General features: G+C 38.6%; 2 protein-coding genes across 3 annotated transcripts in view; both read left to right on the top strand.

Moving 5' to 3' along the window:
* Positions 1-4881, top strand: part of HFM1 (helicase for meiosis 1) — a 33891-nt gene extending 29010 nt beyond the window's left edge. Inside the window, exons 32-38 of the mRNA XM_059854219.1 lie at positions 167-249; positions 341-450; positions 553-651; positions 1109-1169; positions 1438-1543; positions 1906-2063; positions 2334-4881. Coding sequence (XP_059710202.1) covers positions 167-249; positions 341-450; positions 553-651; positions 1109-1169; positions 1438-1543; positions 1906-2063; positions 2334-2400 — 684 coding nt within the window. The 3' untranslated portion in view covers positions 2401-4881. The remainder of the gene's footprint in view (positions 1-166; positions 250-340; positions 451-552; positions 652-1108; positions 1170-1437; positions 1544-1905; positions 2064-2333) is intronic.
* Positions 4882-11146: 6265 nt separating this feature from the next.
* The window catches only part of ZNF644 (zinc finger protein 644), a 74322-nt gene continuing 71858 nt past the window's right edge, over positions 11147-13610 (top strand). For both annotated transcript variants that reach the window (XM_059854216.1, XM_059854209.1), the window contains exon 1: positions 11147-11289. The gene's annotated coding sequence lies outside the window, so the exon portion shown is untranslated. The remainder of the gene's footprint in view (positions 11290-13610) is intronic.

The raw sequence follows: 13610 nt of genomic DNA, 5'->3' as shown, positions 1-13610 counted from the left end.
AATTCAAACCTTTTTAACAGAGTGCATTACACAGACATCAGAAAGGTTTTATGACATTTAAATATTATGCTAACTTACAATATTAATGATGCCATTAAGCTTGTTAAAAAATAATAGTTCTTAGTATGTTCATATCTTATAAGTTAAAATATTTTGCTTTCTTTAGATGCAGATGTTAAATCAAGCTGAAAATGTGGATCTCAAACAATTTGTTTTTACACCTAAGTCTTTATTACCAGCCTTGCCAAGGTATTACTAAGAATTGTTTTGTGAATAAATTTATTTTGCAACTTTCTGCAATTGTTTTGCAGACTTGTCACTGATTTTTTTTTTTTAATAGGTCTAACAATAAACTGTCATCTTTATCACCTTCAGTGGACCAGGAAGATGATATTAATACCTTAGAAGTATCTCAGAAGCAGCTGCAGTCCTGGAATTGTGGAAAGAGTAGTAAGTTACTGCTAATGTTTAAAATTAAAATGTTCACTATTTTAATGTTTAAATTAATGCTTCATATTTTTCACACAGATAAAAGCAGATACTGTTTTTCAGATGCTTTGAATGTGGACTTTGAACTGAGAGATGATATTTGGGATGATATTGATGATGAGAAATTGGTATTTGCCAGTAATTTTGTCAGTAGAGAATTAGGTATGGTTATTTCAACAAACTTTTTTCTTTCCTAAAATTATTCTACAGTCTATTATTTGAGAATAAATTATAATAATATATAATGAACAGAACCACCTGAAATTTTTGGTTAATTGGCTAGACTGACAGATTTATTATTCTGCCTTGAATGTCACATATATTGTGACAAATCCGATACAGAAGGGAGAGTTGAAAAACTCACAATTGAAGTTTTTTGATGGCCTGCAACTACATAATTGTTGTTTCATAATGTATACTGACTGTATATCTCTGCTTATCCTTATATTAGCCCAAAACCCAAAGAAGAAATATTTCAAGTGTTAAGACACTTTCATAATTTTCAAAGTATTACTTATCATAACATGGGAAATAGAAGGGGTTGTGGCTGCTTCTCAACCCTCTTTTTAAAACTTTCATTCTTTCACAGAACATGGAAATATCTGTCTTCAAAGTCCAGATGAATGTCAACCCTTCTGCCAGTATACATCAAGCAAAGCCACAAATAACATTTCAAAAGAGTAAGACTTACATAATTTACTACTGTTTTATTCAGTTTAAAAAATATTTTCTGTATTTCACATGTATCTATGTAATTAAATATATAGAAGGTTGTTTTCTCATAAAAGTGAGTGAAATTTCAATGTTTAAAAGGTATGAATCGTTGCGTTATTTTAATTTGGTTTCTATTAAAGTGTGCAGAGAAATAAGTAGAAAAACCTGAATTGAACAGCAAATAACTTTTCTCTTCTGTAAAAATACTGAAATTACTCCACTTGGTATTTTCAGTTCATGGACAGTACAAGATGAGTCCAGTATTCAGAACTCAGATGTTTCTGTGGTCAATAGCACATCAAAAGTGGATTTATCTGTACAGAATAGAAATGTAACTTTGGTGAGTAAAAATATATTAACAGAATTTTCTATGATTTGAGTACTTATTGTGTAAACATATCTGCCATATCTGACTTAGGAATCAATTAGGATATCATGAATTTCAAATTGTCCAAATCATTCTGTGTTCAGTGGGATATTCCTGATACAAAGAAATAGGATATGAATTTACTTTATATAGCATGATTTCAAAACTATTTACTCAATTTGATAATTTTTCTGTCCAGTATATAGTTAGATTCATCACATGCTTGGTCCTTGTCAAACACCATAATATCAATTAAATACCAGTACTAAATTCTGCAGCAACCTGGGAGTTTCAGTTGGTTTAACCATATATACTTTTAAACTTTTGTGTTGCAGTTCAGTTTTCAAGAAAAAGCACATTCAAGTCCTTCTCAAGAGCAAAAAAATTTACAGTGTTCTTCCATCCCAGAAATAATCTCAGACTCTTCTAAATTCACTAGGAAAGAAGATTTTTTTATTTTCACAAAAGAGCAGGAAAAAGAAGTAGATCCAAGGTAGGAAAAACTTACATATGTTTTTCTGTTCCTTCAGTGTTCCAGTGCTTAGTTCTTCATGGAACAAAGACTTTTGGGCAATGTGTTAGTTTCTAATATTCATTGCTAAAAAGTTTAGTTTTCACAAAAATAGTAACAATTAATTTTTCTTGAGAGACTACTTAAAATTATATTGCTTGTCTTGGTTTCTCTTGACTTTGTATAGTGTTCCTGATTCTGTAGGTTTTGATGTGCTATACCTGATTTGTTTGTTTGCTTAATCTTCTTTAGATTTCTTCTTGATGATGAAACCAATGATGTCAAGCCCTTTCTTGGAATATTTGATGGTATTTTGTAAAATATGTAAACAAAATACATTGTAAGTTCTGGGGAAAGAACTTGCAGCCAATTTTACAGTGAAGGTTTCAGTCAAGAGATTTGATTCCTGTTGTAAACCTATTTATTAATAGCTGGATTGCTGCATAGAATATATAATAGCAGTTTTATTGTAGAATTTATAGAATGTAAGAAATAATATCTTGTTTTACAAATATTAAAGTATTTTTTGTTGACCTTGCTGTTCAGGATTATAAAGAAAAATATTGAAATGTGTCAAAGGAGAATAGTTCATCATTTGAGGGTACTTGTATAGATAACAGAAAATCCCATTAGAGAAAGTAAAGGATTAAGTGTTTATAGTAACCTGTCCTGCTTCTCAAGTAATCTTTAAGTGAAGGAAAGACTCTTTCCTTAGAAATTTTGTAATTTTGTTTGGGTTTTACTTTCAGTTTCTCTAAAACTGAATTTTTCATAGTGCTGATTCTATAAAATAATTAGATTTATAAATAGAAGTAATAGGATGATGGTTCATCTTAGATTCTAGATATTCCTTTTGACAGTGCTGTGAATGTGTTAATAAAAAAGTGCAACTTCAGCAGATATGTTTCCAGATTCTCAGCAAACCAGTTGTTAAATGTCTGTAAAAATACTCTAAAACTCTCTTGGCTGTTCAGTTTCATACCCAAGGTCATAAAATGGACATTCATGTGACCTAATACAGATTTAGGCACCAGGCATTGGATTTGGATATTTTCTTGTAGCTTTAGTGTTTGAATAGTAGACTTTGCAAGTTCAACAGTTAGTAGAATATATGATATTGCCTGAAATCCAAGAGAACGTTAATTTTTACTGTTCATTATTTAAAATGTGAGGAATTAAAATGTTACAATCACATGTGGAACATTAGCTGTCTGTTCTTTCAACATTGTTTGTGGTGCAACTAAATGCAGTCATGTTTTTCTCCACTACCAGGTTGTAATTTTCTCTAATAACTAATAACATTTGCTTGACTCCAGTGTTTCCTTACGCTTTTGACTTAATATAACTCTTTCTCTGCATGAAAGAATGGCCTAATCTAACCAACCTCAATACTTACCCCTCAATATGCTTTTGACTATGCAAATGCCAGCAGGCCCAAGCTTAACTCATTTTTCTACACCTCAGGTATTTTATTACATCTCAAAGTTATTAGTATGTCAGATCTCTTTTTGTCAGATTTTTTTAAATTAAGCTTCCAAGCTGATGTAACTCAGAATTACTGTACTACTGCTACATTTAACCCAGCAGTCCTAGTCATGTACACATTCCAGTTCTGTGTCAGGGTAGGATTTAAGAATGCAGATTTTATCTCCTGCACATCACCATCTTCTGATTTCCATGGGAAACAGGTGGCTCCTAGGCAGATACAGTGGTGTTTCTCAAAAGATGCTTCATATAAATGATCAGGAGACAAAAACTCCAGGATACGCCCCAGAAGGTAAGTGTTGACATAGCTATGGAGAGCTGGAATTGCCATTGTTTAATTGAATCCCATTAAGAGAGAAATCTAGTTCTCCTGGACCCCCTGCCTAGTCACTAGAAAGAGGCAGACACTGTCAGAAGATATTGGTGGAATGTTCTCTGGTGGGACTCTCCAAAATACCTGTGATGAGAGTGACATGGAGAAGCTGGTGTGATGTAATTTCACAGACAGGCTCACTGAATATTGTTTTGCTTGTGCATGTGAGACACTGAATTCCTTTATCCATGTAAGGATCTGATTTCTCTAAGGTGAATAAAAGGGCAAGAGATGACTGTGCTTTGTTTCAGGTGCTGACCAAATGCTAAAAAAGACAAATTCAACAGGATATCATCAGACATTTTCACTAAGCTGCTAACAATGAGTAAAATACAGACTAAAGTACATGAAAAAATTGTTAGAGTCTAAACTGATCCTTATTTTAATTCTACATAGAGCTGAAACATTAAATGAGTGGCTTGAGTTTCAGTCAGTGGGATTGTGTAAGTAATTCTTTGGGGATACAGCAGGATGCCACAGACTTTAGTCTGGGGATGATTCTACAAAATTTACATTATAAAAATACTGTTTTCTATAATGGAGTAGTGAAAGAAAATTCAATGTGATGAGAAGTCAGATTTTACTATCTTATTTGTGTGATTCTCCATAATAAAATACATGCTTATACCTGCTTTTAATTTAACTTCAACTTCCTTATGTGCTTCCTTGTCCTATCACACATATTGATTTCAAAATATAGACTAAGGTCAACCATATCTGTGCCTGAAGAAAATGCAGTATGGACTCAAAACCTATAATCTTCAAAAATAGTGGGAAAATAAGTATAGTGTTTAAACATGTTGCCAGACATATTTGTGTATAAGGTAAGTTACAGCATACAGAATACTGCAAATGTATTGTAACATAATTTTCATTGTGTGGTGCATGTCTTGAGCACATTTTAATTATATAGCTTTTATTCCTGTATTTGAAGATTTTAATGAGTTAAACATTACAGTAATTGTCAAAATAAAAGCAGTTGCAACAAGTCAGACTCTTGTTATTTGGGTGTATTTTTATTTATATATTCCTTCACAGAATACTTATGTGATGTATAAAAGTTGGTGCTCTTAAGGGCAGTCAGAATAATGATAAAGAATGAACAGAAGTCATCATATGAAACCAATATACACAAAATATTTGAAATTAGTCATTTTGCAGAGCACAACTGAAACCATTCTAATGCATCATTATGACAGTATTGGTGGTACCTCTTTTGAAAGAAAGGGTGTCTTGCATTAGCTCTTTATGTCACTTTGTCTGCATGTTATGCAGATGAGCAAAAGAGTTGTATCATGTCAATTGTTTTACTGCCAGAATCTTTAATTATACCTCTAAAATCTGTGATCTGAGATCTGTGGATGCCTGGGTTTTTTCCAAGCTCCTTTGCTTAACAAGGAAATAGAAAAGGTACTAATCAGGGTAGAAGTCTCTTCCTGCAGAGGGCTACTAACACACTGAATTTTTGGAGGACTTCCATGAGAATTAACTGAGGCACATACATGCTTTCAGTGATTAATTTCAGCTTGACTGAAAACAATCAGATAGAAAAAGGGCAGGTGTTGGCTGCCACTGTTCAATTGAGATAAACCTGGCTGAGCCATGCTTCTGTGTTTGTTCTTGAAGTCTGTGTGACATTAAATTGTAGCCGTTTAAGCCTTCACTTTCTCCCAGTGTTGTGACTCCTGGTCTCCATGTGCCCCCATGGGCATTTCATATGGAATGGGCTGGGGTAAGGAGTGCACCTCTGTAAGCACCAGGGGCCCTTGGGGCCCTTTTTGTGATCAGTCTGTCTCTAGGCAATGCTTATCACTGTTGCTCTTCCCTCTGGTTGTGAAGAGACTGGAAAAGATGTGCTGCTGTTGACTTGCAGTCCTGCCCTTAACAGGAGTCCCAGTTCAGACTGTTTATACCAGCTAGGGAGAGTTGGTTCCCAATTTGCTTTAGTGTGCTACCTACCACACTGAAATACTACGCTTTGGGGAATGTGCTTTGAGTGGTAGAGTCTGTCCTCTTGTGCTTTTTAAATGGATTATTTCCATGTGCCAGGACTTGAGGGGCACATCTAATTGGTGGCATGTGAAAATGTTAACACATTTTGCAGAAATGCAATGGATGATACTGGGTGGACATACTTCACATAAAGAAGGTATATATCCTTTCAAATATAATAAAATTGCCTAGATATAAATGAAGTAATGCCTTCCTGTATTTAACATATACTGCGTGGAACTAGCATGTCTTTTTGACTGGGGCTAGATGGCAATTTCTATATTTTAGATAGCTGAGCATAGGGAATAAGGCAAAACATTTTGTTTTGAAGACTGTAAGGATATTTTGTTTATATAAAGGAAGCACTGTTTCTTTTGTAACTGTGAAACTTCTTATTAAAGGATGCATATAGCTTTCAAAATAAAAAGACGTTTGTAACTGTAAATGGCTATGATGTATTTGCTGTTCCCCCACCCACTTAGAGGCAAAACCTATTTATGAGGCTTTATTAAGTGTAAATAATTCCCATGGCTTCTGCAGAGTATAGTCTGATTTGCATATAAATGACATGACATGATTTCTGCTCAGAAAAATATATTGAAAAATACATATTTCTGCATTGGAAACCTGATATTCACACATATTAAGGTCAGCTTGCATAACTTGTTTTAAGCTGCTGCATGTTGATACCTGATCACACTTCCGGCTAGATTCAGGCTTTATCCTTTGAAATTATGGATTTCTTCTTCTGATCTTATTAAGCTATAATTTAGAGAAATAGATTCCAAAACATTTATCTCATCAGTTCAAGAATTTAAAAGTACTCTGAATATTCATCAGTACAAGTGGAAAACTCCCAACTTGGCACTTTTCCTTATCTCCAGTACTGTGAATTTGTGATGAGAGAGAATTTGTGTTGTTTGAGTGGGACAGAAAAAGGCTGCCAACTTGCTCTAGTCACTTTAATGGTAGGATGTAATGAAAATAGACACAGAAATATTACTCTTTTTTTAATGCTTTAATCTGTATTATACAATCTGTATTATACAGCGAACCTTGCCATTGAACTCTGTATATTTTCACAGATTCTTATATCCTGCTTTGCCAATACCTTTGATGGTGTTTCTTTAAGCAGCCAAGCCACTCATTCGGGATAAGTGTCCACTTACTGACAGGGTCCTGCTGCTTCTTAGATCCATCCTAAAATAAAAGAAAGATGTTGGACAGACAGGCATTAAAAGGTTTGGAAGAGACCTGCCATGCCTTGGTTTTCAAATTCCTGCCTGGCAAAGGTCTTAGTGAGCTGAATGCCATTGCTGGAAGCAATAGGTTCTCTGCTTAGAGAGATTGATTTGCCACAGTGAATGGTCGTTAGTTTTGAATGCCCCATGGAGAGCTTGACACTGTCTAGTAAAGAAAAAGTGAAAGTAGTGTTATCTAGAAACTTGGATGTGCAAATCAAAACCTCCTTTTTAGCAATTTCTTTCAGTTTATAAAGGCTCTTAAATTATCTGAATGAAGATAAGGCAGTACAATTTATTATTATTTTTCCTGGTGTGAATATTTTAGCTGTTTTATTCCAGACCGGTTAGGTTCCTAGGTGTAGGAAATACACTTCTTTTGTCCCAGAACTCTCTCCTTGTGCCTTATGTGTTATGTCTGGAGAAGGTTTTTCTGTCTAGTTGGGAATTTCCACTCAAAGAATAGTCACCAGGCAGCTGTATCATTCATCATTTTCAGTATATTCTCAATTATAAAGATTTTAGGCTATGAGGTCAGTTTGATTTCTAAAAATTGTACTAACAGATGTAAAAGGTGCATTGACCAAAGCATCAGTACATTATCAAATAATTTTATTTCCTTAGTATGGCAGCAAAAGTGATAAAGAAAGTGTCGGCCATGAAATAGATATGCTTATCTTGTGATACATCCCAGAGATGCATGTCAGAGACTGGAGGCTTGCTTAGTGAGGAAAATAACCTGTGTTAGGAAGATAAGAGGTACAAGTGGATGGATCTCCCTCCCTGTCTCCTGGGTGTGATTGTCTCAGACAACCGTATTAGCAGAAGCTTAGACACATTCTTAGCTCCTGGAATGGATTTGCTGAAGTGACAGTGCATACTGAGGATGATGGTAAAAAGATGGGCAGTGTATTCTGGAAGGAAATAAAGTTGGCAGCTTGCAATGGTGAAACACAGCTTCAGATAAGCATGTGGTTCAATAGAAATTAGTCTCTGTCCATAGACTTTGTAGCAGCCAATCAGACCTGCTCTTTCAGTTCAAGCAGTTAATAATATCTCTGTACTGTAGCTTAAGGGATACAATTTTCAAAATTATTGTAGTGTGGGACTGATAAATTTCAGCACAAAGAAGGCACTATTCCATATAATTTATTTTAGATTTCCATCTAGGGTATGTTCTGACACTCCACATGAAAGTCAAATTGTCCATGTAAAATGGTTTTCGGGTGATAAGTTGACCCCTGGGGTTTTAGTAAAATAATAGGTTCAGAATTCCATCTGACTCTCCAGTCTATAAAAGCTAGTTATCAGCTGTTTGAAGGATTTGAAAAGAAAGGGGAAAAAAAGAGAGAGCTTTTGTATAGTGACATTTTTCTCATTAATGGGGACAATGTAAGAATCACAAACTCCTTCTGGATTTGGCAGTAAATACTCTGCTGACGTGTTCCAGGAGGTAGTTGTTCTGTGTGAGGAGTGTATGCGTCTAATCCTCCACATGCATATGGAACAAGGAATATTTCTAATAGACATGTACAGCCTGTCAAAAGAAGGACGTTTACTGTGCCATCATCTGGCCATCATTTCTAAATGCACTCCACCACCAGAGCCTACTTCGGCAGAAGTTTTGCTACAGAATGACTGTCTCACACTGCCTAGAGACACGGTACAATATTTAAATGTAGTGCAAAACAAATGGTAACCTGAAAAGAAACAAGGTGTTATTTTAAGTTCTTGTCTGAACACTTGTATAGAACCTGCTGTGATTTTTTTTTCTAGTTTTGTTATCTAATTGTATTTTCTTGAGAATACTTAAAAATAGTTCCTACTGTAACTTTACTGTCAGTTTAAGCAGATCCAAAGTTGGGTAAAGGCTTTGTTGCATTTTGTTTTAGTAGATGGGTATAACTGCATGTTCATGCAGCATTAGTGGCTGGGAAAAGGTGACAGTGAGATAGGACCAGTCATTGTGACAGGAGAAGCAGCTTGCTTAATAAAGTGCTAAAAGCATGTTTATGCTTAGTGCATTTAAGTGTCTCTTTGAATTTTGAGCAAAAAAATACCTCCTGCTTTTAAAAATCAACTGTGCTCAAGAAAATATGACTTTCTACAGTCTTTGTATATAAAAAGAATTGTCTCAAAGCAAAACCCAAGTCCCTTCTCAATTGTTTGTGATGTTCCTGTACTTCCCCTTCCTGTGTGGATGGTGAACATTGAGCTCACTGCAGAAGTACTGTTATACTCTGTTGCTGCAACTTTTGCAGGTGAGGAAAGCTATATGGAGGGCATCCATTTGCCTCCTGTGTTCTGGAAGGGGCAGACACCTCCTCCTCTAAGAGGAACTGAGCAGTGCTCAGGGGTGAAGATACCTGATGCTCCCAAGTTGGATAGAGAAGAGAAGAGAAATCTGAGATCTTGTAGGCAGTATTATGGAGGAGCTGGAATTTTGGTTGTAGGACAGAGCAAGCTTTAGAAATGACAGGATAAAGGTAAGTTTCCTACAGCAGGTGTCTGTGGCACCTCTGTGAACCATTTCAGATTGGAAGGAGGACTGGAAAGATTTGCCCTGCAGTGACACAATGGAAACATTAATTTTCAAGCTTTTTTATTAATTCTAGCTGTCCAACAGATCAGACTTGTCGTGATTTAAAGAACAATTCTGTCCTCCCATTCCAGTAACATTTGCTTCACCTTCATGCCTGTATTTTGCCTTTTCTCCCCTGCAGGCAAACCTTATGCAAATGCTATTTTGTCTACTGCTATACAAGGTTGTGCTGACTGGCCAAATACTTTTGGAAGTATGACTGGAATGTGCTTGTGAAGATGTGGAAACCTAATCAGTAATGAAAATAGTCACTGAGTGTAAATCTGTGTTCTGTCAGAAAAGTTTGTTGATGCTGTGGAGCTCCACTCTTGTCCCGTGCCACTCAGCCTTTGTACCAGGCCAGTTGTTCTGTAAGGTTGTTATGTGAATTATCTTTTGAGAAGCCCGTCCGTCTCTTATCTATTGGCAATGCTGTTATTGCCAGAAGAAAGTGCATGTGTACAAAGAGCAAAGTAGACTCAAATGTTACCTTCCATGGCTGTATTTCACTCATCCTTGAATTAGAAAGTAGCCTTTGTTTCATGTATGTGGCAAGTGAGCTATGTAACATTAATGAAACAGAGATCCTAAATCCTGCTTAGAATTGTCTTTGGCAGCTATTAGTATATTTTCAATCTTATTTTTTATTTGGAGCTTAGTCATAACTTACCAGTATGTAGTTCTGCTTGTTAGCTATGGAGGTGTTTGGGAAGGGCTTGGGATGCTCCAAGATTTCACCCCAGCTTCATAGCATTCCTCATTGTCTTGAAACTGTGCTAGGCTTTGTATCTGTAATGAAAGAACTAAAAATAGAGCAGCACTAAATTGACATTTCCACTCCTTGTGTGGATGGAATGGGAAATGAGGAGCTCTTTGACACCAAGTGGAATGGGTAATGTAATTCCAAGTACTGGGTACCATTTGTAAACAGCTGTGTCTTTCCTGCAGACCCTGGTAAGAGATTTCAGACCATATATCTTTAAAAAGGTCATTGAGGAATACAACCCCCAGGATGCACCGCACACTTAAGTGCCTTAGTGTCTTTCGCACAGGGCTGACATCTGACATTTCCCCTCCGTTACTGCGCTCACAATCGCCGGCCTGAGGCGCATTGAGGAATCGCCCGTCCGCCGTGCAGAAACCGTGCGTGGAACGAGCCCTCGTTCCCTGCGCACCCGCGGGAGCTTCGCGGCCCCGGCGCAGCGCGGGGGGGACAGTGCGGGGCCGGGCCCGGGGACAGCGCGGGGGCGTTGGCTCCGCGCCCGCTCCCTGCAGCCCGCGGGCCGTGCGGGACGGAGCCCATCGCCTCGCTGGCCGTGCGCGGGGGCGGCCCGGGACGGCTGGGGGGTGCCGCCCTCGGGGCGCCGCCCTCCGGGTGCTTTAGCCGGTGGCACTCGCGTGTCACCGTGCGCTCCCCCTCGGTGCTGGCACCAGGCGCAGGGCGAGACCGAGGTATGGCACAACTTGTGCTGCAGGCACCCCATGGTGTGTTCCACGGTGCTTGTCCAGAGGGCTCTCGCGTCTCGGCACTGCTGGGTAGGTGACACGCAAACCCGCGGGCAGGGACCGTGGGAGGGACCCGGCCGCCCCCGCCGCCCATCCGCGCCCCGCAAGGACTTGGTGGCAGGGCACGCAGCTGGCCCTGCTCGGGTGTTTCCGGACTTAAAGGGAGCCTTAAATACTGAATACCCAAGCAAAAATGCAAGCTAAAAGCTAGGGCGCTGACTGTACCGTAGCACCGGCAAGAGCTGTAATTTTAAATGGAGAGAGGCCTACGTAAGATGGCGAGTTCTGTGGGCTTGCAGTGTATTGTGACCAAATTGGTTAAATGGTTAACAAGGGACTGATGTGCTGCAGAGGGAAGGTGACGTACCATCCTTTCGGGATTTTTCCAAACGAGGGAGTCGTGTGACCCACTTCAGCACCGCAGTTCCCTCCTGACTCTTACTCTGTCACTGCCAGGTGACAGCTGGGCCAGTCAGAGCGGACGGCCGAGCCGGGGCACCATTTCCAGCCACTGCTCCGTGGAACGCCTCGGTGTGCAGTTCCTCTGCACCGAGCCCATTCCCGTCTGCCCGCCCCAGCCAGCCCGTCCACCCTTCCTGTGGGAGGGAAGGGAAAGAAAAAAACCCTTTTCCTTAATGCAGAAATAGGTTATGGGATAGTTTTTGTCTCAGAATTTATTTTCTCCTGAAAAGGACAGTGCGTGCCCAAAGCAGCTGTTGCGCTGACCTCCCTTCCCTGTGTGCGAGGTCCCCGTTGCATGTCGGTAGGGCAAGGGAGAGGTGGCAAGACCTGGCTCGGCTCTGCGACCGTGCTGGGTTTGGCTCTGCAAACGGGACCCCTGAGGCCGGCGGTGGCTCTGGGGCTGGGGGAGGCTTGGGTGTGCCTGCGGTTGGAGTGGGGCTGCGCGCAGATCCTTCCCCGTAGAAAAGTTTTGTCAGCACATGGACTGGTATCTGGCTTCACATTCCTTCCCAGAGTTCTTGAGACGTTAACTTTCAAAAGGGAAGTCTCCCTTGTGGATTTATGTCAGTGATTTTGGGTTTTAAACTATTCATGCATGAAAAACGACTTAGGAGCTGTATACTCCCATGTATGAATAATGACTACATGGGAACACAGATTACAGCAGTTTTGCTCTGAGACTGCTGCAGTTTACATGCTCTCTTTGGGAACATTATGAAACGTTTTTAAATGCTGGTTCATGTTAATGCATTGATTTCAATCAGTCTCTTTTTGTCCCTTTTGGATTTGTTCAACTTAACAGCTAGCTTGTTTCATGTTTGCTCTAAGATATGCTTAGCAAATTAGGCAAATAAAAAAATGCATGCAAAAAATATGGTGCTATGCACATGTATCAGGTTTTTTATTTATTAATAGACTTCAATTTCCATGCGATAGTCTGGCTTTTTTTTTTTAACTTTGGCTCAATGGATAGTTTATGCCAATTACATGTAGTTTAACAGCTTTGAAATCTGTTTTTGCTTTTCTAATGCATGAAGACATTGATTCTGTTTCAGGTTTTAATTAAACTCTACACTGACTTTAAATTCTATTGTCCTTTTCATTTAAATAGGATTTTTGTTAGATCTTTAACAAGACCTCAGTGGGGTAATAAATCTAAGCAATTGTCCTTATTAGGAGTAGATTATCCTCAAGAGATGGAAAGTCACAGAAGTAACTAAAACCATTTGCAGAGACTGAACTAAGGCTTTTTCTTCCTAAACATTAAACAGACTTGAAAATTACTTGCTTGGGCACTCAAATTAAATTAAATGATATTTTGTTTATTTTTCACATTTTCAGTGTAGGCTATTTGCATTTACTTAAAATTCGCGTTTCATTGAGTAGGACTTACTCCTGAATAAGGATCCTTACTTTCAGTATACAAGCTGTAATTGAAACTCAATATATCCTGCCATTTCTTTTATTATTAACCCTTGTAGTGCTTCTAATGTATAGGGCCTGCTGACACAGTGAGTGTATTCTTAGTTCATTGTTTTTGCCATAGAGATGAATCTTGGCTGAAGAATTGGTCTTGTGTTTGACCCACACCCCAGCCAAGGAGAGCTGTGGAGTATGCAGGAGTGTGGAGCTTGTGCAAAGATCTCACATGCTGGATTAAAAACACAAGTTCTTGGAGAAAACTTGTCACACACTCAACAGTTCTGTCTAGGTTTGACCTTATTGTGTTTACATATTGCTAGGAGGTGAAAAGGGATATAATTCCAATGGTTCTCTTTTTTCCAGTTGTTTGCTTCATTCGATGGTATTCTCTGTTCTGCAGGTGCTCCAGGTTTGCTTTGCTCCTGCCTTTAGCGATCGTTGACTTCTGATGGGACAAGGCCTCCTTT

This window comes from Haemorhous mexicanus, chromosome 9 (genome assembly GCF_027477595.1).
Source record: "Haemorhous mexicanus isolate bHaeMex1 chromosome 9, bHaeMex1.pri, whole genome shotgun sequence".
In the NCBI taxonomy this organism is placed as follows: Eukaryota; Metazoa; Chordata; class Aves; order Passeriformes; family Fringillidae; genus Haemorhous; species Haemorhous mexicanus.
Note: the sequence above shows the minus strand (reverse complement) of the source record. Positions and strands in the feature narration are given on the sequence as shown.